General features: G+C 35.9%; 1 protein-coding gene across 1 annotated transcript in view; it reads right to left on the bottom strand.

Annotated features, from left to right (window-relative positions):
* Window positions 1-2,595: 2,595 nt before the first annotated feature.
* Window positions 2,596-24,684, bottom strand: part of FGF10 (fibroblast growth factor 10) — a 96,647-nt gene continuing 74,558 nt past the window's right edge. Inside the window, exons 3-4 of the mRNA XM_006166938.2 lie at window positions 12,005-12,108; window positions 2,596-5,528 (exon numbers count right to left, since the gene is read on the bottom strand). Coding sequence (XP_006167000.1) covers window positions 5,331-5,528; window positions 12,005-12,108 — 302 coding nt within the window. The 3' untranslated portion in view covers window positions 2,596-5,330. The remainder of the gene's footprint in view (window positions 5,529-12,004; window positions 12,109-24,684) is intronic.

The following is a 24,684-nucleotide window of genomic DNA, read 5'->3' as shown; positions in this document are numbered from 1 at the left end:
TGACCACAGAAATGATAACTAAATAATTTAGGGAATTGTAAGATGATTTAGGCATTTAAGATGTGTATAACATAATTAAAACCAAACTTTAGGGGGGCTAAGGCCATACTGTAGTTGGATATTCTGCAGCTGAGGCCACTGCCTAAGTTATATGAAGGCATATGTTCAATTTACAGTTGTAATGAGGAACACGGGATGTTTTGATTCTCCATTTGCTGTGCTCATCTCTAGAGGATGCAATTGCCTATGTAACAAATGAACATAGGCTCTTTTGTGGAGGATAATAAAAATGAGTAAGATAATACATGCCACATGCATGTGTGGTTGGCATATGGCTTTTCTCTGAGTATGGAATTGTTGCCTTTAGCAGCTATCATGGAGCAGGCTCATGGAAATGTACATTATTAGTCGCTTTGAAAGGAATGAGACCCAATTCCTTTGATCACATTAGCTTGACCATGGTTATTCCATTTTAAGTAATACATGGTGTTACAAGGTGTTTTTAATAGATTATTAATTTTTAAAAGTGGATCGTGTTTTATTTTTTCTAATCAGCAAAAGGAGGAGGAAATATAGGTTATAAAGTTTTGTTTTGAGGCAGGTTCAATGGCCTACTGGTGAAGGGAGCCAGATCCCACATAGCTGACCATGTGGTTCAAATCTGAAACCTGGTGACTTGGAAAACACACAAGGCACATGTAGGTACATGCCCAAATCCCAACAGAATGGAGAAATGGAAGAGAAGGGATTGTGATGTAATCATGACCCATGGTGGAGAGGCTTTCTCCCTCTCTCTTTGTGCCTTTCTGTTTCTCTCTGGTGAATGCAAGTGCCTTCTGGTAAAAATTTTTTAAAAGTTGTTTGTCTCATGTTGAATGTATAAAACGTACAAAACATCATAAAAATCAGGAATTTATTTTTCATCTTTAAAAATGCTACAATTTAAAGAAAAGAATAGAGTTGATGTTTCATTTTGTTCCCTCTATGTGTTGATATACTTACAAGCACTAGTATATAGTCTTGGTATAAACTTAAAGAAATATTTATAACCTCATGTTGTTATGCAGGTTGATATTTAATGGGATATTTACAAATAGCTTCGTATTCATTGAAAACTTGCATTCATCTCAGTGATCTCTTCTAAAAAGAGTTTGCAGAACCAGTGAGTCTGGCTATATTCAGGGGTCTATGCTTGGCTTAAAAAAATCCCAAACAGAACAAGATGGAAACAATCTTTCCATCTTAATAAATAAATGGAAGAACAAAATCTTGAAACCCCTCTCTGATTTGACAAGTAGGCGAAAAAGAATAATTTGAATTGGTGAAAAATACTAAATAAAAAAGATATTAAGTCTAGTCTCATTTATATATGTAGCTAACCACTGTTTTGTTTTGCACCTGCCTAGCAGTTCTCTTTCCTTGGTGTACTGTTCTTCCCTAGTTTCAAAGGAGTAGGCTGCACCTTGCTTCTCTGTGATCAGATGACTAGAAATTGGCCAATCACAATGCCCAAACCCCCCCATTCTGTTGACTGACCTAGAGGTTGGTGTGTTATCCAAATTTGGCCAAGAAGACGCCAAATGTAGGATATTTTCATCTTTGAATCTTGAAAACAAGAAGTTTTGGTTTTAAGTTTTGGAGTTGGAAAGAAGTAAATTTGAAATAAGCAGTATCTGATGAAATAGAGCCACTCAGAGATAGAGGAAATGAGTGTATGAGAGGAAGCAGATCTCAGTAGCTTCATTTTCCCATTCTGGTAGAGAATGAAGTTGCCTCTTTTTTTTTTTTTTTTTTTTTTTTTCCCCCTAGTAGCCAGTCAAGAAATGCCTCTTTAATATTTTTTTCTTACAGCTTAGTTTGAGTTGCAGAAGTCCTGCCCAACAAAATAGATAACAGGAACTCTTAATGAACATGGTATTTGTTTGCCTATAAAAATATATATACTACTTGTAATGTGCTAGATATGTTCTCTTAATTTCAAGCTTCCTCCTATATCGTTATTTTGACAAATTTTGGACCAGTTAAAGCCCTCATTGATGTAAAATGGTAAATTTCCCTTGCTGAATAATCATAAACCCTGAAATAACAACATCTAAATGATCAGAACTATGCTGCATCAATGCTGATCCATTCTGATTGTATCTCCGTACTTGTTCGGATCCTAGGACCCAATTGCAGTATGATACTTTTTTTTTTTTTTAATTTCTACTTTTCAAGTCAAAATCATTGGTGTGTACCATTCCCCTCAAATCAGATTTTGCAGTCTCCTGGCTTTCTTCCAAAAGTCTTTCATTGTTTCATAAGCCATTCTTGTTTTTAATTCATTCTTCTTTATCCACTGTGTAAACTAGGTGGACCAGAATACTTAGGAAAAATCGAAAGCATTTGGTTGTTATTAGAGTAAGGATCGCTGACTCACACATGAAAAACATTAAAGAAACCTTACAAATGTTTGAGTAATTTTTTCTTCTGTTGTTGTCGTTTGGGACTGTGGGGCGTTTCACCACATCCTGCCATACACATAGCACTCAAGTGTCTCTCTTTATTACCAGGTAGAGTTTTAGGCTAAGAAAACAAACAAGAACAATATTTTTCTTCTCTTTTCCCAACATTTTTATTGTTTTTATTTAAATGTAACATACTATACACTGTTCAGCCTTTTTGGGAGGTAGGAGGAGGGAGTGATTCTATATCTTCACGAGGAGTCTCCTCAGAACCAGCAATCGTATGGACACATCTGTGGCGGATGCTCCTTGCCTTGGTGGGTTGGAGCCCACACTTCCCACAGAGGTATAACTCCCAAAATATATATATTTTTTTAAACCTACAACAGTCAGGGTTAGAACCGCTTTTCCTTCAGTAGTTGCAAGGCGACCCAAATTCTATCTTAATATCGAAGACACTAGTTTTAAATGTAGGAAAATCGTATTACTCCTTATAGAACCGCTTCTGTTTTTATCTCTGTTGGGGTATGTGTGAGGTGGGTTGGGAGGAGGGAGAGATGTTTTCTATTTTGGGCCTCTGTCAGCTTTGATACATTTTGCTAGAAGCTGTTTTAATGTGTTGAGTACTATAATGATGACTGTTTACACATAGTCTCTTTGGTAATCTAAAGGGCTATGTGAAATAAGAATCCAGTTTGTGCCCTATTTGCTGTTACTGTGGTCATCTAATACTGTATTTATCTCACCAAACATTTCCTTTCAGTTGTGGGTGGTCCATGCTCATGTGTCAGGTGCAATTATTATTTTAAAATAAAAGAAAAAAGATATCTAGCTTTCATAGGAATGTGTTACATTATAGCGCTCAGACTCAGTACCAATTCAATTTTACCAAACAGATTCAAACCACAGAAATTAAGCATTTTTGCCATAGGGCGGGTGCCACCACGCCCCAGAAATTAAGCATTTTTAGAATCCCATTTGTCAAAAAGAAAGTTGGAAGCAAAGTATTGGGAAATGCAACTTTAGTCATACACCAAAACGCTGTGCCTCAAGTGCATTTCTTACAAAATACAACTTTGCCGAGGAATAAGAAAAATATGACCTTTTAGGGGGATACTTTCTTGGAAAATTTCTTAATAAAGCTAACTTTTAAATAAGAAATTAATTGGAAATGCTGGGTAAGCATTGACACAAATAAGTTATAAGAGGATCACAAAACACCAGCCTTTCTAGAGGTTAAACTTTAGTAAAAAGACACAGGGAGGGAGTCTATTCCTTGTACCAAAATACTGTGTCCAAACAATAAAAATAAACAGACTTTTTCAAAACAAGAATATGAAGATAAAACTGCAGCATCAATATAATCTTATAGTTATCACTTAAAGTATTTAGAATGAATAATATCTTTCTACATTTTTTTAAAATCACTACAGACACTGCAAATAAGGCTTATGTATTTATTTAGTGGAATAAATGTGACGATGACTGGTAAACTCTTATGTACTGTTTTCTATATCTGCTCTAACAAAATGAATTTCAAAATGGTTACATTATAGAACCTTCTTAAGCTCTTTAAATTTACAGAAAATAAGTTTTATTTGGTTTTGTAAAGACTAGTTCACATAGCTTGAACAGTTTTCAGTATATGGTTACACATATACTAGAATATATTGCTCAGTTTAAGCCCCTGGGAGAGTTACACTTACCAGATTTCTTGATAACTTTTTAGGAAGAAGTGTTATGTAGGACTTACAAAGGCTTCTTATATATTCAGACAGCCTCTTCGTCATTTACCACTGTGACATAGTAAGCAGTCATTAGTAAATAATGAGGCATGGCTACTAAATGTATTAGACAGTTAATTTTCCTTCTTTTTGGAGGTATATTCTTAGAGACTACTTAATGCACTAAAAAGAATTTGGCCTTCTGGTCTACTTCATAAGAATAGAAGCCTCAGGAGTAGTGTGTTTTCAAATGGACTGGCAGAAATCTCTCACTCAGGCCATGGCACAGTACTGCCATACTTAATGTGGATGTTTCTTATTGTAGAAGCGCAAATTTAGTCAACTGATAGCGCATGGGGCACTCATACTGTTTCCCTATCCCATCTCCTAATTTTGAAGTGTTTGCCAAGTTTTAAAAACACTTTGTCATGAACATGCATGTGGTGTGCTAAAGAAAAAGAAGAGGTAAAGCAGAGGACAGCTGCTGAAGATACTCTTTAAAACCCCAAAAGATATTTAACATCCTATTAAATAAATAACTTAGAAAGAAATAGAAAAGGATGAAGGCAGAATGCACAAGCATACCATACTATTTGTATTGTTAGAACAGTTTCACACTAACATGTTTATATTTTTTAAATTCTATCCAATTCTTCCATGATGCTACACCCAAAGCTCCTTTGGTTGTGCATATGATATGACCCAAGTGCTTTCCAGTAAATGCTTGTGTGTCTTCCTGCTCATTGAATCATTAAGCTTGAATGAGCAATGAAAGTCTTTGATATGAGTTCGTATTCCATAAATAACTTTCCCAAAGATCATTCAACAGATTGTTCCATGTCCTTTAAGTTCTATCTCAGAGGTTCCAAAACCTAAACAAAAGCTTAACAAAATAACCCAGCCATAGTGTTGTTCGCTTGGGAATAACTTCTATCCCGTTTGATCTGCTTATATCTTGATTATAAGGCATGACACAGAACTAACGAAAAGAACATCATATGTCAGCAGTGAATACAAAAACCTTCAATGACTTCGTTTCTTTTAAGCAAGCAGTTATCTGCAATGTGTCTTTGTCTTCTGAGCTACTGTCTTCTTGAAGAACGCCATCTACTCCTGGCAAAGCAGCCTTTGTTTCTACTGCATCCTCAAATGTTGTCTTCCTCTATGAGTGTACCACCATTGGAAGAAAGTGAGCTGAGGTGTTTTTCCTTCTTGTTTTCTGTCCTCTCCTTGGGGCTCCTTTGCCATTCAAGGCCACATACATTTGCCTCCCGTTGTGCTGCCAGTTAAAAGATGCATAGGTATTGTATCCATTTTCCTCTATCCTCTCCTTCAGCTTACAGTCAGTGTTAAATTCTTTCTGCAAAAGAAAAACATAACCTTTTATTCCTGTGGTGATGGTGATGATACATGATTTTATTTAATGCAAACTCCCTAGAGAACACAAATTCAAGGGTTTTGTTTCCAGACACCGGTTTGCATGTAAGTTGTGCATTTGATACATAATAACAGGGGAGCTAAACTCTAAACCAGGAACCTTACTCTATGTCTGGAAAGCACATGATCCATTTTGATTATCACAGTCACATACTAAGGCTCTTTTAAAACGCTGGTGTGCTTTGAATACCACATGGTTTAAGTGCCTGGAATGGTTGTCAAGAAGTAGACATTCCACTAACAGTATTTGTGATGAGTCAATAATAAGCAATACTGCCATAATTCTTATTTCATAGTGATAATCGGAATTCCCATGGGGAAAACAGAATTATGCTTATCCAGTTTATACACTTTACCTGCATACCCACAATAAATATACACACATTCTAAGAAAGCAGATCTTATAATAAAAACACAATTGTCTATAAAACTAAGAAAGAAGAAAGTATTCTTTTCCAATTATCTTCCCAGTTTTACTAAATTATTTGGAACTTTCCATTACTGGGAATTTTGATAGATTTTGCTATGAACTTTAGGAATGTTAAACACTAGGACATGGAGCCAACAGGTGGCATGATAGTTCAGGTGCTGGGCTCCCCCTATGGCCAACTGTGGTTTGAGTCCTGGACCTGACAGCCTGAAAATCATGCCAGGCACATTTGCACACATGCCCCAAATCCCAGGAGAAAGATGGAGAAGAAGGGATTGTAGCATGGTCATCCTCCATGGGGGATGATTTCTCACTTTCCCTCTCATTGTCTCTCTCTCCGGTGAGCACATACGTTCTATGGCAAAAGCCTTAAAAAACAAACAAACAAACAACAACAAAAAAAACTAGGACATGAAGTGCCTTGTTTTGTGAATTGCCATACCAAAATGATTAGAAACAGTTACCAGCTACATTGTCTACGCTTAAAGACTGATCCAGCCATAGGTGACAAAGTAGTTTTAAGGAGATCTTTGAGACAAAATCTATGCATTCACTACACAAATCAAGGATCTTCCTCTGGAATTAATAACGAAGAGGAAGTACCTCAATAATCTCAGGGTCTGGCTTCAGAATTTTCCCTATTCTTTTATACCCATGCTAAAGTAGTTAAAAAGCCAAGGAACTGGGTGAGGTTTTTGCTCCTCTGGTTCTACATTTTCTGTCCAAAACCAGGGCATGTGGCTATACTTCAGCTGAGGACTCCACCTTGGGACTTTGAAATTTTTACTTTTTTTTTTTTTAATTCCTGAGGTGGGTATATTTAAATATCCAGGTTTGTGAGGAAAAAATCATAATTTTGAACATTATCAAAACCATCACCAGCAAGCATACTTTATGTTAATGTTTCCAGTTTAAGCTTCCTTTCTTTGAATTATAGTCCTAAATGCTTCACTTGTGTAAACTCATCTATAAATTTAACATTCAAATGATGACTTATTTAGTTAAAAGTAAGAAGAATAGGTGAGTTATTATGACTATTTTATGACTATTGAATTATTTTGTATTGCTAGAAGGCAGGTACACATGCTGGAGAGAGAAAGAGAGCATTCCACCAGGGGGCACGGTCATACCCACATCCTTTCATCTCTCTTTATCCCCTCAGGATTTTGCCTCCCTCCTGCCATGTGAGCTAGGGGTGTTTTTTTGTTTGTTTTTTGTTTGTTTGTTTGTTTGTTTCAGCTGTGAGGCCTGGGATTCGAAACTTGATAGGCCATGTTTCCATGAAGAGCACTTAACCACTGCAGAGCTGGCCTAAAAAGGTACATTATTTAAGGTAATAATTTTAATAAAACAAAAAAATCTGCATTAGAAATTAATTTAAATCCTTAGTATGGATTTTTTTTCTCTCTTTACCCTAGTCCATCAAAACTATATGGTTTTCAAAGCAGAGATGACTTTTTTTTTTTAACATAGACAACTATATTCATTTCAAGAAAGGAGGTGCTGTTTAGAGAACTGAGTTTGTTTCAGGTGATTTTTGCATATTAGACAAAACCTATATAGCAAAGTAGGAGTGCATGCTTAGTTAATTTTCCTTCCAAAATGAATTTATAAAGTTTCTTAAAGTGAAGTATATCTGTAGCAGCCACCTCATCTTAGGTGTGTTTAATATTTAACTTAAATACATCAGAATCTCTGGACAAGGGGCCAAGGAATTTATGTTGTTCACAGGAGCTAGGTGAATCATAGGTATTAATGCTTTTTTTTAAAAACAAAAGTCTAGACTAAAATGAGATCTCAAAAGCAAGGTTTGGTAGTTGAAGCAAAGGCTTTAATTTTTTTCAGCTAACTGGGAATTTTCTTTAGTACTTAAATAATGCTCTATGAGCACCTATTCTATTTAATTTAATTTTATTTATTAAATTCTATTAATAAGAAGAAAATATAGAATAAAATAGATGCACTGTTCAGATAATGAATTATTAAAACATAAGGAGGATACATATTTCCCAAAAAGAAATACAGGAACGTATTCAAGAGAGAATAGCTATAGAGTTGGTTTGATCAATCACTGTGGATATTTGCCTAATTGAGATTTTTTTTAAATAAAGGGTTAGGAATCAACGGAAGTTATATGAAAAAGAAATGAAGATAGAAATTACAAGAGTTGTTCCCTAGCATGCAGAAATATACTCAGTATGTACTCATGAATTTTGATAGTGTACTGTCTGGAAGCAAAATAGTTACTTCTATACTATTCTGAACAGGATATTCAATTAGAATAGACTTTTCATTTAAAATGAATAAGCCATGACTTTTCACTTTTCCTGACAATAACACAAAATTACAAAAATAAAATACTATGGTTGGAGAACGGATTTCTTCTTGAGACAGGCTGAAAGTGGAAATCATATTCTTTAATGGACAGAGCTTTCAGGGCAGGTGGTTAGGTTTATGCATGGCATAACTGTGCTATGTATGGGGCTAAGTGCCAAACATAAAGAAGGAGATGAGGCTGGGCCTGATCTCTTGAAGGATTCCATTTTTTGGTAAAAGGTGGTCAACAAAAGACACATTAATGAGAAAACTATCAGATAAATTTCATTGCAGATTATTAAATAGGGTGATGCGATAGCCAATGCACATCTGCTTTAGACAAAGATGGAATAAATTCATTCACAGAGCTTAGAGTTCAAGAAGCAGTGTAAGTACAGTGCATGAGTTGTCTTTGGGGAAGAAGAAAAAGTGAAGAAATAGGAAAAGTATTAAATATTTAATTAAATATTTTCATTTGAAAGTTATCCATTTCTCCTTGATATCATATTTTTAAATAAGCATATATATATTTATTTTTGTTTTCTAATCATTTATTTATTTTTACATTTTCCCACATTTACTTTACATATCAAAAAATTTTTGCTCATACTCCGTACTTCCTAACAGTTACTAAACGACTTTCAAAATTTCAAAAACACTGAATTTTAAAGGTAATGTTTGAAATATTTGTTTTCATTTTATTTGTTACTCTATAACAGAGACAGTATGGTTTTAAAAAAATTTTTTTTGGAGTTTTTTGCTATAGGGTGCATGCACTCACTAGAAAGACAGAGATACAGAGAGACAAAGATCAAGAAATCACCTCCGGGGGGGATGGCAACGCCGCAATCCCTTCTCCTCCTTTCTCTTCGTGGAATCTTGGGCACACGCACACACTTGCCTGGCGTGAGTTTAAGCCACTGGATCCAGGAATCGAACCATGGTCGACTACATGGGAGTCCAGTGACATAGCCACTACATTAACTGCTGGTCCCATGATTTTAAATATTTTTGAGAAAATATCTGGATGTCAACTACTCAAACTGTTGAAAAGCAAACACCCAGCACACAATTCACACATAAACCTTTTCAATTCACCCCTGCCTACCGCTAGCAAAGATCAGTCTCTTTTTATTCCTTCAAAGTCTTCCTCAAAATAATTCTCTGGCTGCGGCTGCTCTTTTGCAATTGCTACTGACTACAATGTGGGACTGGAAAATAAGTATATTTTATCAATTAAAATTATTTTAATATTTATTCCAATTCAAATGTATTTACATTTTCCTTCTTAGTCTAAGTTAGTGTTATTTGGCTTTATGTCTCTTCAAAGAATATACGCCAGATCCTCTTACCCAGTAACACTGACATTATACATAAAGGAGGGACCAGGGTTATTTAACAAGAAGAAAAGCAAAACCTCAGAAGTGATGGTTTAAGGGTTAGGTGGTGAACAGTGGTAGCACAACTGAATTTACATGCGAGAGGTTCTGAGTTCTCATCCTGGCACTTCCCTGAGTATTCCGGGCATGTGTTTGCCTGTGATTCAGGACTGAGGTGTGATTATTCTGTTTGTCTGTCTGCCTTATGGTAGAAATAGATCAATTTAAAAAGAAAAAAAACAGTTCTATTCCTCTTCTAGGCTCATAATTGGAGGCTTACTCTTCTCAGCTCATTATCTCCATGCATAATGGAGAAATTTAACTAAAATTTCTCTGACTCCCATGCAGAAAGCATTTACTCTAGCTGAAGAGACAACCCAAAATGTGCCCGACTGTCCAATTAAAAGTCGACCTAATGTGAATTAAACCCAAGGCAATTTTATATGTAGGCCAGGGGTTATTATGCTATGATTACTAAAACCAGCACCATTAAGAACACCTGGTACCATGTAAGAAATGCAAATTCTTAAAGCCGACCGCAGACTTTCTGAGTCAGAAAATCCAGCCGTGAATATCATGACTCCACTTTTAAATAAGCCCCCTTCTTCATTCTGATCTGTACTCAAGTTTGAGAATTACTAGCTCTAGGCAGTCACTAAAATCACCTTTATGCTAATCAACAAAATAAATTTATTTACACATTTAAAGTGAAATTCTTTTTAATCATAAGAAAAACATAAAAATGTCAAAAAGCTCTGGTTAAGGAAAAAAATGAGATCATTTAGAAGATCACGGGTTTTATTACTGTCATAGATATTGTCATTATGTTATCCAAAAAAAAAAAATTAAGATCAAGTTTATAGATGTTTTTAATATACTCCCCCTAGAGTGGGATCCAAAAAAGAAAAAAATAAATAAATTCAGTTAGTATCCTCTTGATATAGCTCTGACTGACACAATAGAATGCATCCACATTAAAAATTAATCTACTATTGCCATCATAAAAATGGTAATTAAGAAATTAATTCATAACTGGTCCTTTTTTTTTTTCTATAGGGCACGTGCACTTACTGAAGAAACAGAAAATGAGAAATCACTTCCAGGGAAAGATGTTGTACTCAATCCTTTCTCCTCCATTCTCCTCTCAGGATTTTGGGCACACACAGACACAGACATGGTGTGAGGTTCAAGTCCCTGTGTCCAGGGCTTGAACCACTGTTGACTATGTGAGAGTCCAGCAAAGTAATCATTATGCCATATGCTGGTTCCTGGTCTTTCTTTTTATTTAACAATTAATTGTTCTATAATGTCTTCACATTTGTGTACATTTTCTTCTATATATAGCCACAAATTATTTGATGTCAAGGCCTATTTTCTATATTTATTTATGGTTCTTTGATATGTCAAACAACATCTGCATATATTAAATATTTATGTGATTGACTAACTTATTTCTTCCAAAAATCTGCATGGGGTAAATTATGGCACTGATTGTATTTTAATTATAATTATAAAATAAATACTTGTTATTTTAAGTAACATATTAGACTAGAAATTGGTCTGAATGAGTTTGATCTAAGGTTACAGAGGTGATACTCAAATACTTAACAGTTGGTATGGAACACACATATGGCTGTCTTAAAGTGGTGGCAGGATGCCAATGTTGCAACAAATTGTATATATTATATATGATAGGTAATATCATATTTACATATAAATAATTTATAATAATAAATATACACACACATAAAATGTTCAGGAATAATTTAAATCAGTGACTTGTTTAGGTAAATGAGAATCTACAGTGGATTGAATAGCACATGAAATAATAAAGTTTTTATATGTTCCCCATTTCAGATTTTAGCAAAATACAAAACATCTGAGCCCCTGTCTTATCTTCATCTGTAACACAAATAGCATATCATTTTCTACTCAATTCTGAGATCTTTGTTTTTAATGATTCTTCTCCAAGTTGTCTGCAGCTCCCATGCCAATCTGACCAGAGGTTTCTGTGAGAGTCTGTTAGCAGTTCGGAACATTCACAGACAAATGCCAGCAACATCCTCTGTGGTAGACTAATGGGTGAACAACAGAGGCCATTAGAGTGTTGGAGGAGCTGAGTTGCTAGCCCTTGAAACCCTGTTGACCAGCCACTGGGGCTCCGTTTATTAGCAAAAGAATGATAACAAAGCTATTCAGTGTCTGGAGGACACATTATAAAACCATGTCTTGATTTACTGCAGTGGATTTTGAAAACAAAAGCAGAACACTTACAGAGCCATAGAGTTTCCCCTTCTTGTTCATGGCTAAGTAGTAGTTGCTATTAATGGCTTTGACAGCAACAACCCCGATTTCCACTGATGTTATCTCCAGGATACCTAAAACATACAATGAAAACAGGCTAAATATGAAGAGTCACAAATTCAGTAGAAGGAAAGTAAAATCAAAAGAAACAACTGAGTTTTTCTTTCTTTCTGATGTTTCTAAAAACAATTTTTTTAAGACAATTGGAGAAAAAATACCCAACCTCTTTTATATTATCTAAAACACCAACAAATAATTCTAGCAAATATCTGGAAAAAAGTCATAAGGCATTGCAAGAAGTGTCCTCCATTTTACTCTGAGCATGTATAGGAAAATATTGTTTTAATTAAAATGCTTCCTTTGCTAACTCTGCATTTTCAAGCCCATAAATATTGAAACAACTTTACTCATCTTAGCCTAGGTTTCACGAAAATTTATCAGAGCACACATCTGTACTGTGGTATTAAATTAAATCTATAGCATATGTCAATAATATGCCAGATTGACCTCAATCTGTAAAAACAGTGGTAAACTATTTCTTCTTTGTAGGACACTTAGATAAGCTAAATCTCTTGGCTGCATTTAACTGGTAAAATCATTTTTGGAAAATGTGTTGACATTTGAGACAGAGAGAGACTAAATCCAACAGCCACACTGCATTTAAAATAGCAGAATCACTGCCATGGGTTGAGGGACAATCTATCAATTATTGTAAAGACTTTTTTATCCAAGAAAGAATGAAAAACTGAGACTCCTTTCTTTTAATATGTAACTTTCGATTGGTGGAATTGAAGATTATTTTCTCTGAAAAGTTCATAGCTTGATATATAGAAATTTTATTTATTTGTTTGTTTTTAGGTTTTTGATTGCCCTTGCTGGAGAGAGACAGAGGGAAAGTGAGAAATCACCTCCCAGGGAGGATACCCACACAGCAGTCCCTTCTCCTTCATTCTCCTTTCAGGATCAAGCACACACACACACTTGTGCCCAGCACATGTGATTTTCAAAGCTTCTAGGTTGGGACTCAAACTATGGTCTACAATGTGGGAGTCTGCACCATCTGCTTGCCCCTAAAACTAATTCATATTTTATAACTTTTAGGAAAGCTTGATCAAGATAGAGAAGTAGCACTGTGACTAGCATGTAGCCTCTAGAATTAGAGTGCCTGGACTTGACTCCTGGCTCTCCGTTTACTAGTATATAACCACAAGAGAAGTCACCAAGATGCCTATGGCCTAATTTCATTATAAAATGGGCAACATAAAAGAGCATCTCCCTCATAATCTTGTGACTATTAGATAGAATTGGACAGGGACCAGCAGGTGGCATAATGGTTACATTGTTAGACTCCCACATAGTTGACCACAGTTTAAGTCCTAAACCTAGTGGCTTAAAACTCACACCGGGTGCAAGTGTGTGCATGCCAAAAAATCCCAAGAGGAGAATGGAGGAGGAGGAATTGCAGGATGGGGGGATGTGATTTCTTGCTTTTTGTTTCTCTGTCTCTCCTGTGAGCAGACACACCCTATAGCAAAACTCTGTCTAAACAAACAAACAAACAAACCAGTTGGACATATAAAATAATTAGAATCTGCCTAGAACATAGTATCTCCTTCATTAGTATTAGAGAGAAGTTTCCCTTCAGCAGTTCTAGATTTTAGAACTTCTTTAATATGCTTTTTAAATTCTGAAGAGAACATACAAATGTCTATTGGTTTAGTACATAAAACCTAAAAATCATAATGATCATTTATCACATATTACTTATTACAAAAAACACCATCCTAAGTGTAGTCTTGTAGTCTCAACCGTGTTTAAACTCTTGCTATAGAGATAGAGTAGCTTAATCTCAAGACTTAAACACCTTATTTAACCCCCATCCTTCATATTTTAGCCTCAATGAGGCTAATAGAAATGTTTGAGTTCTGTTACTGCAAAGTTGGCATAATCAGAGACTTGTGCCAAGAACACACTCCATAGACCAATCTGATCATGTACCCTGTAGGAAGCCTCTGCCCTAACACAGCATACTGTTTCATTAATTAACACCTAAAAATTACATAATCAACACAAGGAAATATAATTTATGCTTTCTGTTCAAGTAAGTAAGTTTATAAATTTAAACACACATTTGTATAGTGAGATGCTATTATTTATATTAAGCTGTAATTACATCAATTTTTTTTCTTTTTGAAAGAAGAAGCTTGTTTGTGTATGAGAGAGAGAGAGAAAGAGAGAGAATGAGAGTGAGAGATAAAACATTCCCATCCCTCTCCCACTGGAGCCTGGTCCTTTTTTTTCTAATTCTCCATTCCATCAGGATTCTGGCATAAACCACACATGCTATATGTTTTTCAAGCCTGCTCTCAAACTCTGGTTTAGACATGGGATCTGATTTCCTCTGCAGAGTACCCAACCACTGCACAATAGGTCCTGCCCCTGTGTCAGTTCTGATGATCCCCAAAGAATAAATATGACAGGCGATGTTGTAAATTTATTTCAGAGCTTTTGGATGTTTATTTCAAACACTGAGGAAGACTGAGGGGGTGAAGCCCACTCTTTTAGAAATGGAAATGCCATCTTAAATAAGTTATGGCTCTCTTGAGTCTATGTTCTATTGGGAGTGAAAGAAAAATAGAGAGAAATTATAATAAAACATACTGTGACTTTTAGCACCCGGATGAAAACAGGTTAAAATGGAGTAAAGATAAAGGATAAAGATAGATTATACTGCCTAGGGCTCCAGGGCAGACTCACAGTTAGAGATGAGACCTGAATGAGTTTTGAAGGTTGAGTAAGTGGACAGGAAAGGGTGGGAGGATGAGCAAAATCATTCAGGTGAAACAATATTCACTGTTCAGAAAATCCATAAGTGGTTTGTGACAACCGGAGCACGAAGAACAAAGCAGGAAGTTGTGAAAAGTGAGACTGGGGAATTAACTTTGACTTCAGAAATTAATCATCTTTTTGCAGAGTCTAAAAAGTTTGACAATCAGAAAGTTTTTTTTGTTTGTTTGTTTTTTTAATCTGAAAATATATAACTGGTTAAAGAACCTACTAGAAAAAAGCAACATTTAGAAAGTTTCTTATAATAATGAGACCAGCAGATGGCGTTGTGGTCGTGTCACTGGACTCCCATGTGGTAGACCTCAGTTTGAGTCACAGACCCAACAGCTTAAAACTCACACCAGGTGTGCGTGCATGCGTATCCAAGCTCCTGAGAGGGGAATGGAGGAGAAGGGATTGCAGTGTGACCATCCCCCAGGGGGTGATTTCTAGTTTTCTGTCTGTCTCTTTCTGTCTCTCCAGCCAGCACACATGCCCTAGAGCAAAACAATTTCTCAACAAAAAGAAAAGAAAATTTCTTTAATAATGACAACCTATAAAGTTATTTTGAGTTATGTATCAAGTTTTAAACAATAAAGTTTGATAATCAACGCAGCAGCTTACAAAAGTGATTGTAACAAAAATCAACTCCTGTTAGTTAGTAAATGTTTCCTAATGATGCATCATCATCATTTTTCCAACTGGTAAATTCCAAATGGAAAAAACCCAGAAGTCTCTAGTTACATAAATCATGTTTTCTTTTCACTTGCAGGGTGTGAGTACATAAGTGCTTGAATTCACTGTGGTTCGATAGTCATCTGAGTAGGTGTCCATCCGTATGTCTGTCCCAGTGTATGCTTCTCATCCTTCTCCAGAGAGAGTATCTGACCTATTTTCCCTGCAATAATCATGTTGGAGCAAGACGACTTCCCTTTTGGGGTTATTAGAATGAATCAGCTATTGACATAGATAGTAACTTTCTCCTTAAATATTTCTTCATGGATGTAAGAGGAGAAAATAAAATGCAAACAAAACATTTATTTAATAGAATGGATTTAGACAGGGGTAAAGTAAGAAAAAAATGAATGTAAAATCCTATCATCCTCTCCTAGATAAATAGAACATGAATATATAATGTAATTCTAGAGAGTGAGTAAATTAATTTGGCTAAAATGTATTAAGTAAGTATTAATGTTAGCTCACATTATGAAGAAGCAAAAGCCAACAAGCCAGTCTTTGCCTTCAAGGAGTTTTAAAGCTGGACCAGATAAAGCCCCAGATACAATAATTCTCCCTTATCTGCAATTTTGATTTCTGTGTTTTCAGTTACCTCTCATAGAGCACAAAAAGTGTTTTTTTGTTGTTGTTTTTAATTGCTATATGGCATGTGTTTTCACTGGAGAGAGACACAGAGAGAGATGGAAAGTGAAAAAACATCCCCTGGGGGAAACGCTATGCTGTAATCCCTTTTCCTCTATTCTCCCTTCAGGATTTTGGTCACACACGCCCAGAGTGTTTTCTAAGCTGCCAGGTCTGGGACTTGAACCACGCCATGTGGGATCCAGTTGCCTTAACCACTATGGCACCAGCTGGCTCACAATAAGATATTCTGAGGAGGAGAGACAAGAGAGAGAGAGAAAGAGAGAGACCATAAATGTATAACTTTTATTACTTATGATCTGTTACTTATAAGTAATAATTGTTCTCTTTTATTGTTAGTTTTTGTTGTTCATTTCTTATGGTGCCTAATTTAATATTAAATTTTATCATAGGTATGCATGTATGTATAGAAAATTAGTATATGTAGGGTTTCATACTATCTGTGGTTTCAGGCATCCATTGTGGGATTATCCAATATCCTCATATCATATCCAATCTGAGAATATTAGAATGAGTCCTCCACAGAAAAGGGGTAGGGGCTACTGTCATCATGTCATTATAATACAAAGAAAATATATGGCATTCTATATGAATATCATATCCAATCTGAGAATATTAGAATGAGTCCTCCACAGAAAAGGGGTAGGGGCTACTGTCATCATAATACAAAGAAAATATATTGCAATCTATATGAGAGGTAAAATGGGTTGTCATGGCTTTAAATAATAAAGAAATCACCCTGAGGAAGACAGTTGGTGTTGGAGGTGAACCTTTCAGGGGTAGTGTAAGAGGTAAGGATTTAGAAAGTTGAGGGGGACCTCACAGGCAAGTACATGAGTTAAGAAAGGCATGGGGGAGGGGAGAAATACCCGGCCAGAGCCTGCACTCTGGTGGGTCCTTCCTCGCCTCGACTCCTTGCAATGTCCACCGTCACTCTAGCTGAAACTAAGGGTTCTGCTTCATGGAGGAGCAGCGGTGCTGTTCCAGGAGAAGAATTTACATTTTACAAAAAATAATTCATTGTGTGACTTGGAAATAAGCAGCTCAATAAATGTCAGGGCTGCATGAATTCAGAATCAGTCCCGTCTGCTATTTCTCGCTAAACATTTTAACTCAAAATAGATTAGAATGCTACGGGATTTGATAGCTTTAGTCAATGTGCTGAAACCAGTCATGATGACCATAATGTAATACATAAAAACTAACCTCTTAAACTAATCTCTCACTTTTTTTTTTCATAGATTGTGTCAGTGTGTCAAAATAAGTTATTATATCCTAACATAGAAAGACCTAGGGAGTTCCTTGGGACTGTGATCGTGTTGACAATACCATGTATCTCAGAAATTGTGTGGCCACACCTGGTAGTGTGAGACTAGAGGCTCCAAGTGCTGCCTTCCATTCAGAATCACAGGGGGTCTTAACCCCTCAACTGTGTGCTTCCTCAAACCAACAGGGGCCTTTGTGCAGAGTTTGCAGTATGTGCACTGTGCAAAGTTTATACCATGTGCTCAATATGTATTCATTGAGTAGGAAAAAATGAACCAATGAGTGGTCAATCCAATATCAGAGTAAAGGAAAGCTTAGTATTCATTAAATACAGAATTATTTTTTCTTTTGATAATAGATTCATAGTTATAAAACCAAGAGGCGGATTAATAATTCGGTATCCAAATGAAGTAAAAACGAAAGGGAAAGGATATGACAAAAAACTGTATGCTTCAAAAGAAAAGTCGGTAAACTACAAAATATAGTATTTGGTATTTGTGACAGGTAAGTTATTGTAATTTGGAAAGTCCCGTAATATACCTAAGGCAAAGTCTTATTTCACATGATGAAGTCAACGAAGGACCCGATCCATGAGAGGGGAATAAGTAAGTGATAGCCCTAAGAGAGCTTAAGAGCTGGCTGGATTTTCCATCTCAGCTCTGCCACTCAAGAAACTATGCAACCTTGGGTAAGTCAGTTACACTCCCTAAGCCTTGGCTTCCTTACTTGTAAATCGGGACTAATCACTTATAGCTCACAAGACTGCATAGGGTTACAGAGTGGAGGTTGAAAAACTATTTACCATCTGTTAAATGAAGTCATCTTCTTCACCCATGGTTCTCATACTTGAGCCTGCATGGGAAGCATCTGGAAGGCTCCTTTAAACACAGATTTCTGGGATTTTTGTTAGTAGATATAGCTTGAGACCAGATAATTATAATCTCGAGCATAGTCCCAAGGCAATGATGATTTTGCTGACCCCAGGACCACACACTGCTCTACACACTAATATTCAGAGTCAGATCACGGCTTTGATGTAAACAAGCATTGACAGAAATGTACAGAGGGGCAGAATCTCTAACAAAATCCATGCAAATAATGGCAGCAACTTAATACCAAAAAAAAAAAAAAATGTAAAGAATGTTGTAAGGAGTCAGGATTTCTTTTCCCCCTCTTCTGCTTATTTTTGACAGGAGTGGAATTACTGACATCTATATAACTCTGATAGGGATTTGTGATTTGTGTACTGACATCCTGCATTATTGTCTGTAGTCAGATTTTTAAAAAACGTGCGGTAAGATTATTATCAATATCTTTATTTTCTTCTTCTTTCATCTGCCTTAATTCTAGCATAACTGCCTTGAAAGAATGTTGAAATATACCTAAGGAATGGCTGTATGTTGAATATAATTGAAACAACAATATACATGATAATTATTATTTTTTTTGATTACCAACTTATTTCCCTATCTTATTTCAAGAGAGTTTTTTGCTATGGGTGCATGTGCTCCCTGGAAAGACAAAGAGACAGAATGTGAAAAATCACCCTCCAGGGGAGAAGGTCATGCCACAATCCCTTCTCCTCCACTCTCCTCTTGGGATCTTGGGCACACATGCATATGTGCCCAGCATAAGTTTAAGCCTCCTGGTCCAGGACTCAAAGCGCAGACGACTATGTGGGAGTCCAACAATGTAACCATTATGCCATCTGCTGGCCCCAACATCCCTAGCTTTTTAAAGAGGACAGCGGAAGTAGAAACTACAATGTAGAAAGAGAACAGTAGACTGTAGAAACTGAGTGGAAACTTCCAGACCTTCATCTACTCCTGGGTATTTTATAGGTATTCTCAAAGGCTAATTGTGGACATTCAAAGAATTAGAGACTATATGCCTCCCTTAAAGTTATGCTCATGGCCAAGAAATAGCCTCTAACAGGATTCTCCCTAACTCCAGTCTCCACTCAAAGGTGAGGACATATACTTGCTCTAGAAAGAGCTCAGAGCCTTTAAAAGGAAGACCCCAGTAGGCTACTCATTAATCTCGTTCTGGTCTACCTTATACTATTATTATAGACTCTGGTTGCTTTTTCAGCATGGTACAGCAGTTTCTCTATCTGTAATAGTTCTTTCAAATGACTTTGACATTGATTTAGAATAAAATGAATTTAATTTCATTTAGAAATGCAAACTGAAATTACAGAAAATCCTTACCATCTCTACATAAAAAGATGTATTTTCCTCAATTTGTTAAAAACCAAAAATGACCTTTTATATTCTTGCTAGGTAATTCAAATCACAGGGAAAATGCTGTGATTAACTTAGCTTTACTAATGAGTACAATGGAAAACTCTAAAATACTTTTCAAGTTAAGGCTATATTTAATTAACCAGTATTGTCATTCCACCATCACCACTGACCTAACATTAAAAGTGTCAGATGCAATCTAGGGATAATATTAAGGAATAATATTAAGTTACAAATTAATTGCCAAAGTGTGTTAAAAATAAATCCCTCAGTGTATTTTTAATCACAAATGAAATGTGGCATTGGGTCTTCCAAATTAATCATGAATCAAAAAATATTTGCAGATGGTCATCTGCAAAACTGTGATAGATCAAGAGATTTAATCATTTATTTTTTTGCATTTTTTTTCTTCATCAGAAGATTTTTGGTCTTTTTAATTCAATTTAATATGGTAGGAAATGAATTATCTATATTATAATATAGATTTTAGTCAATGTGCTGAAACCAGTCATGATGACCATAATGTAATACATAAAAACTAACCTCTTAAACTAATCTCTCACTTTTTTTTTCATAGATTGTGTCAGTGTGTCAAAATAAGTTATTATATCCTAACATAGAAAGACCTAGGGAGTTCCTTGGGACTGTGATCGTGTTGACAATACCATGTATCTCAGAAATTGTGTGGCCACACCTGGTAGTGTGAGACTAGAGGCTCCAAGTGCTGCCTTCCATTCAGAATCACAGGGGGTCTTAACCCCTCAACTGTGTGCTTCCTCAAACCAACAGGGGCCTTTGTGCAGAGTTTGCAGTATGTGCACTGTGCAAAGTTTATACCATGTGCTCAATATGTATTCATTGAGTAGGAAAAAATGAACCAATGAGTGGTCAATCCAATATCAGAGTAAAGGAAAGCTTAGTATTCATTAAATACAGAATTATTTTTTCTTTTGATAATAGATTCATAGTTATAAAACCAAGAGGCGGATTAATAATTCGGTATCCAAATGAAGTAAAAACGAAAGGGAAAGGATATGACAAAAAACTGTATGCTTCAAAAGAAAAGTCGGTAAACTACAAAATATAGTATTTGGTATTTGTGACAGGTAAGTTATTGTAATTTGGAAAGTCCCGTAATATACCTAAGGCAAAGTCTTATTTCACATGATGAAGTCAACGAAGGACCCGATCCATGAGAGGGGAATAAGTAAGTGATAGCCCTAAGAGAGCTTAAGAGCTGGCTGGATTTTCCATCTCAGCTCTGCCACTCAAGAAACTATGCAACCTTGGGTAAGTCAGTTACACTCCCTAAGCCTTGGCTTCCTTACTTGTAAATCGGGACTAATCACTTATAGCTCACAAGACTGCATAGGGTTACAGAGTGGAGGTTGAAAAACTATTTACCATCTGTTAAATGAAGTCATCTTCTTCACCCATGGTTCTCATACTTGAGCCTGCATGGGAAGCATCTGGAAGGCTCCTTTAAACACAGATTTCTGGGATTTTTGTTAGTAGATATAGCTTGAGACCAGATAATTATAATCTCGAGCATAGTCCCAAGGCAATGATGATTTTGCTGACCCCAGGACCACACACTGCTCTACACACTAATATTCAGAGTCAGATCACGGCTTTGATGTAAACAAGCATTGACAGAAATGTACAGAGGGGCAGAATCTCTAACAAAATCCATGCAAATAATGGCAGCAACTTAATACCAAAAAAAAAAAAATGTAAAGAATGTTGTAAGGAGTCAGGATTTTTTTTCCCCTCTTCTGCTTATTTTTGACAGGAGTGGAATTACTGACATCTATATAACTCTGATAGGGATTTGTGATTTGTGTACTGACATCCTGCATTATTGTCTGTAGTCAGATTTTTAAAAAACGTGCGGTAAGATTATTATCAATATCTTTATTTTCTTCTTCTTTCATCTGCCTTAATTCTAGCATAACTGCCTTGAAAGAATGTTGAAATATACCTAAGGAATGGCTGTATGTTGAATATAATTGAAACAACAATATACATGATAATTATTATTTTTTTTGATTACCAACTTATTTCCCTATCTTATTTCAAGAGAGTTTTTTGCTATGGGTGCATGTGCTCCCTGGAAAGACAAAGAGACAGAATGTGAAAAATCACCCTCCAGGGGAGAAGGTCATGCCACAATCCCTTCTCCTCCACTCTCCTCTTGGGATCTTGGGCACACATGCATATGTGCCCAGCATAAGTTTAAGCCTCCTGGTCCAGGACTCAAAGCGCAGACGACTATGTGGGAGTCCAACAATGTAACCATTATGCCATCTGCTGGCCCCAACATCCCTAGCTTTTTAAAGAGGACAGCGGAAGTAGAAACTACAATGTAGAAAGAAAACAGTAGACTGTAGAAACTGAGTGGAAACTTCCAGACCTTCATCTACTCCTGGGTATTTTATAGGTATTCTCAAAGGCTAATTGTGGACATTCAAAGAATTAGAGACTATATGCCTCCCTTAAAGTTATGCTCATGGCCAAGAAATAGCCTCTAACAGGATTCTCCCTAACTCCAGTCTCCACTCAAAGGTGAGGACATATACTTGCTCTAGAAAGAGCTCAGAGCCTTTAAAAGGAAGACCCCAGTAGGCTACTCATTAATCTCGTTCTGGTCTACCTTATACTATTATTATAGACTCTGGTTGCTTTTTCAGCATGGTACAGCAGTTTCTCTATCTGTAATAGTTCTTTCAAATGACTTTGACATTGATTTAGAATAAAATGAATTTAATTTCATTTAGAAATGCAAACTGAAATTACAGAAAATCCTTACCATCTCTACATAAAAAGATGTATTTTCCTCAATTTGTTAAAAACCAAAAATGACCTTTTATATTCTTGCTAGGTAATTCAAATCACAGGGAAAATGCTGTGATTAACTTAGCTTTACTAATGAGTACAATGGAAAACTCTAAAATACTTTTCAAGTTAAGGCTATATTTAATTAACCAGTATTGTCATTCCACCATCACCACTGACCTAACATTAAAAGTGTCAGATGCAATCTAGGGATAATATTAAGGAATAATATTAAGTTACAAATTAATTGCCAAAGTGTGTTAAAAATAAATCCCTCAGTGTATTTTTAATCACAAATGAAATGTGGCATTGGGTCTTCCAAATTAATCATGAATCAAAAAATATTTGCAGATGGTCATCTGCAAAACTGTGATAGATCAAGAGATTTAATCATTTATTTTTTTGCATTTTTTTTCTTCATCAGAAGATTTTTGGTCTTTTTAATTCAATTTAATATGGTAGGAAATGAATTATCTATATTATAATATAGATTTATATATTATATATCTATATTTATAGATATATTTAAATATAATATAGATATAATATAGATAATTTATATTTTCTATATTATAACATAAATATATAAATTATATATCTATATTATAATACTGTCAAATTTTCAAACATTATTTTCTGTGTTCTTAGTTATATCATGTTAGCCACAATGAAACATGAATGACATATGTGTAGGACATGAATTTATTTGGACTTTTTGAGAATTATCTATAGTAAGTTGGGAAAGGGAGTCTAAAAGCAACCTCAGGAAGGCCCGGCACAATTCATTTAAATAGTGGGAAAGCCTGAGCAAAGCAGAATACTTATTAAAACGATTTCTTCCTGAAAGGCAAACTTTTTTCTGTATCAGAAAATACATTTTGATGAAGCTACTACGTATTAGTTTTCCCTCCCTTCTCCATTTCCTTTAGGAGATAAATAAATGCTTCAAAAACGCTAAAAAGCTTGAAATGCTGCTTTTTCTTATTTGTTTTTTGCCAGGGCATCCCGACGACATCTTTCCTTTACCCCTACACTGCCCCTGGACGAGTTTATTTATTTATTTCATGAGAAGGAGGGGAGGAGTTAGAAGTGGCCCACTTACCCTCAACAGGGTCTCATGCCACGATCCCACCACCAGCCTTCCAACCAGCCAGGATTATGGTACACACATGAGTAGTGGGCAGGGAAACCTGCCAACTGAATCCGTATATGACATATGGCCTTCAGTACTGCAGAGTGCCAAAAATGTTTTTGTCTCTGTTACTGTATCTCCTGCATTTTATACTTTTATATTTCGGGAGAAAAAAATAATCTTAGGGAACCCTCTTGTGGCTTGTAGCACTTCAGTGAATGTTAGCAGGAGGAAAGTCTGCCCTTCTGTATAGTAAACTTCATGTCCACACATGCAAAAATAAGGGATAATCACTGCAATGTTATTGCTTCTGAAAAAATCTATAAAGAATGCAAAATAATGTTAGAAATGTATTACACACGAATGGAGGTGAACTTACTCACTAAATCAGATCTCTTGTGTTATAGAGGCTGTGGCAAACCTGTTGATTGTCATTTACTGCCCCAAACTAAATCACTGCAGACTATTTTGAGAAATCTTATATGTCCAATTAAGACTTCTGATCAGTTTAATTTCAAATGTGGATTTCAAAGCCTCAAAATAAACTAAAATAAACTACAATTACTAAATAAAAAGCTAGTATTTTGTTTATTTATTCTACTATGGGGGTACATGTGTTTACTAGAAAGAGAGAGAAGGTGAGAAATCACCCCGCAGGGGGATGGCCACCCTACAATTCCTTTTCCAGTCTCCTCTCAGGATTTTGGGCATGCAGGCACACACACCTGGCATGATTTTCAAGCTTCCAAGTAGGGACTCAAATGGGTAGTCAGCCAAGTAGGATCTAGCTTCCCTAACCACCATGCCACCTACGGGCATCCCAAACTAGCACTTTTTAATGAGAAAAGTTCAGAATCATATAGGGCTTAAGACAAGAGTGTGTTAGTAAATTAGAGGCAGAGAAGACTTTGAAGAAATCTAGAGATTATCTGCTTCATAGCTCACTCTCTTCTGTAAGAGATGACCTT

This window comes from Tupaia chinensis, unplaced genomic scaffold (genome assembly GCF_000334495.1).
Source record: "Tupaia chinensis unplaced genomic scaffold, TupChi_1.0 Scaffold144378_1, whole genome shotgun sequence".
NCBI lineage: Eukaryota > Metazoa > Chordata > Mammalia > Scandentia > Tupaiidae > Tupaia > Tupaia belangeri.
This window is presented reverse-complemented; position numbering and strand designations above follow the sequence as displayed.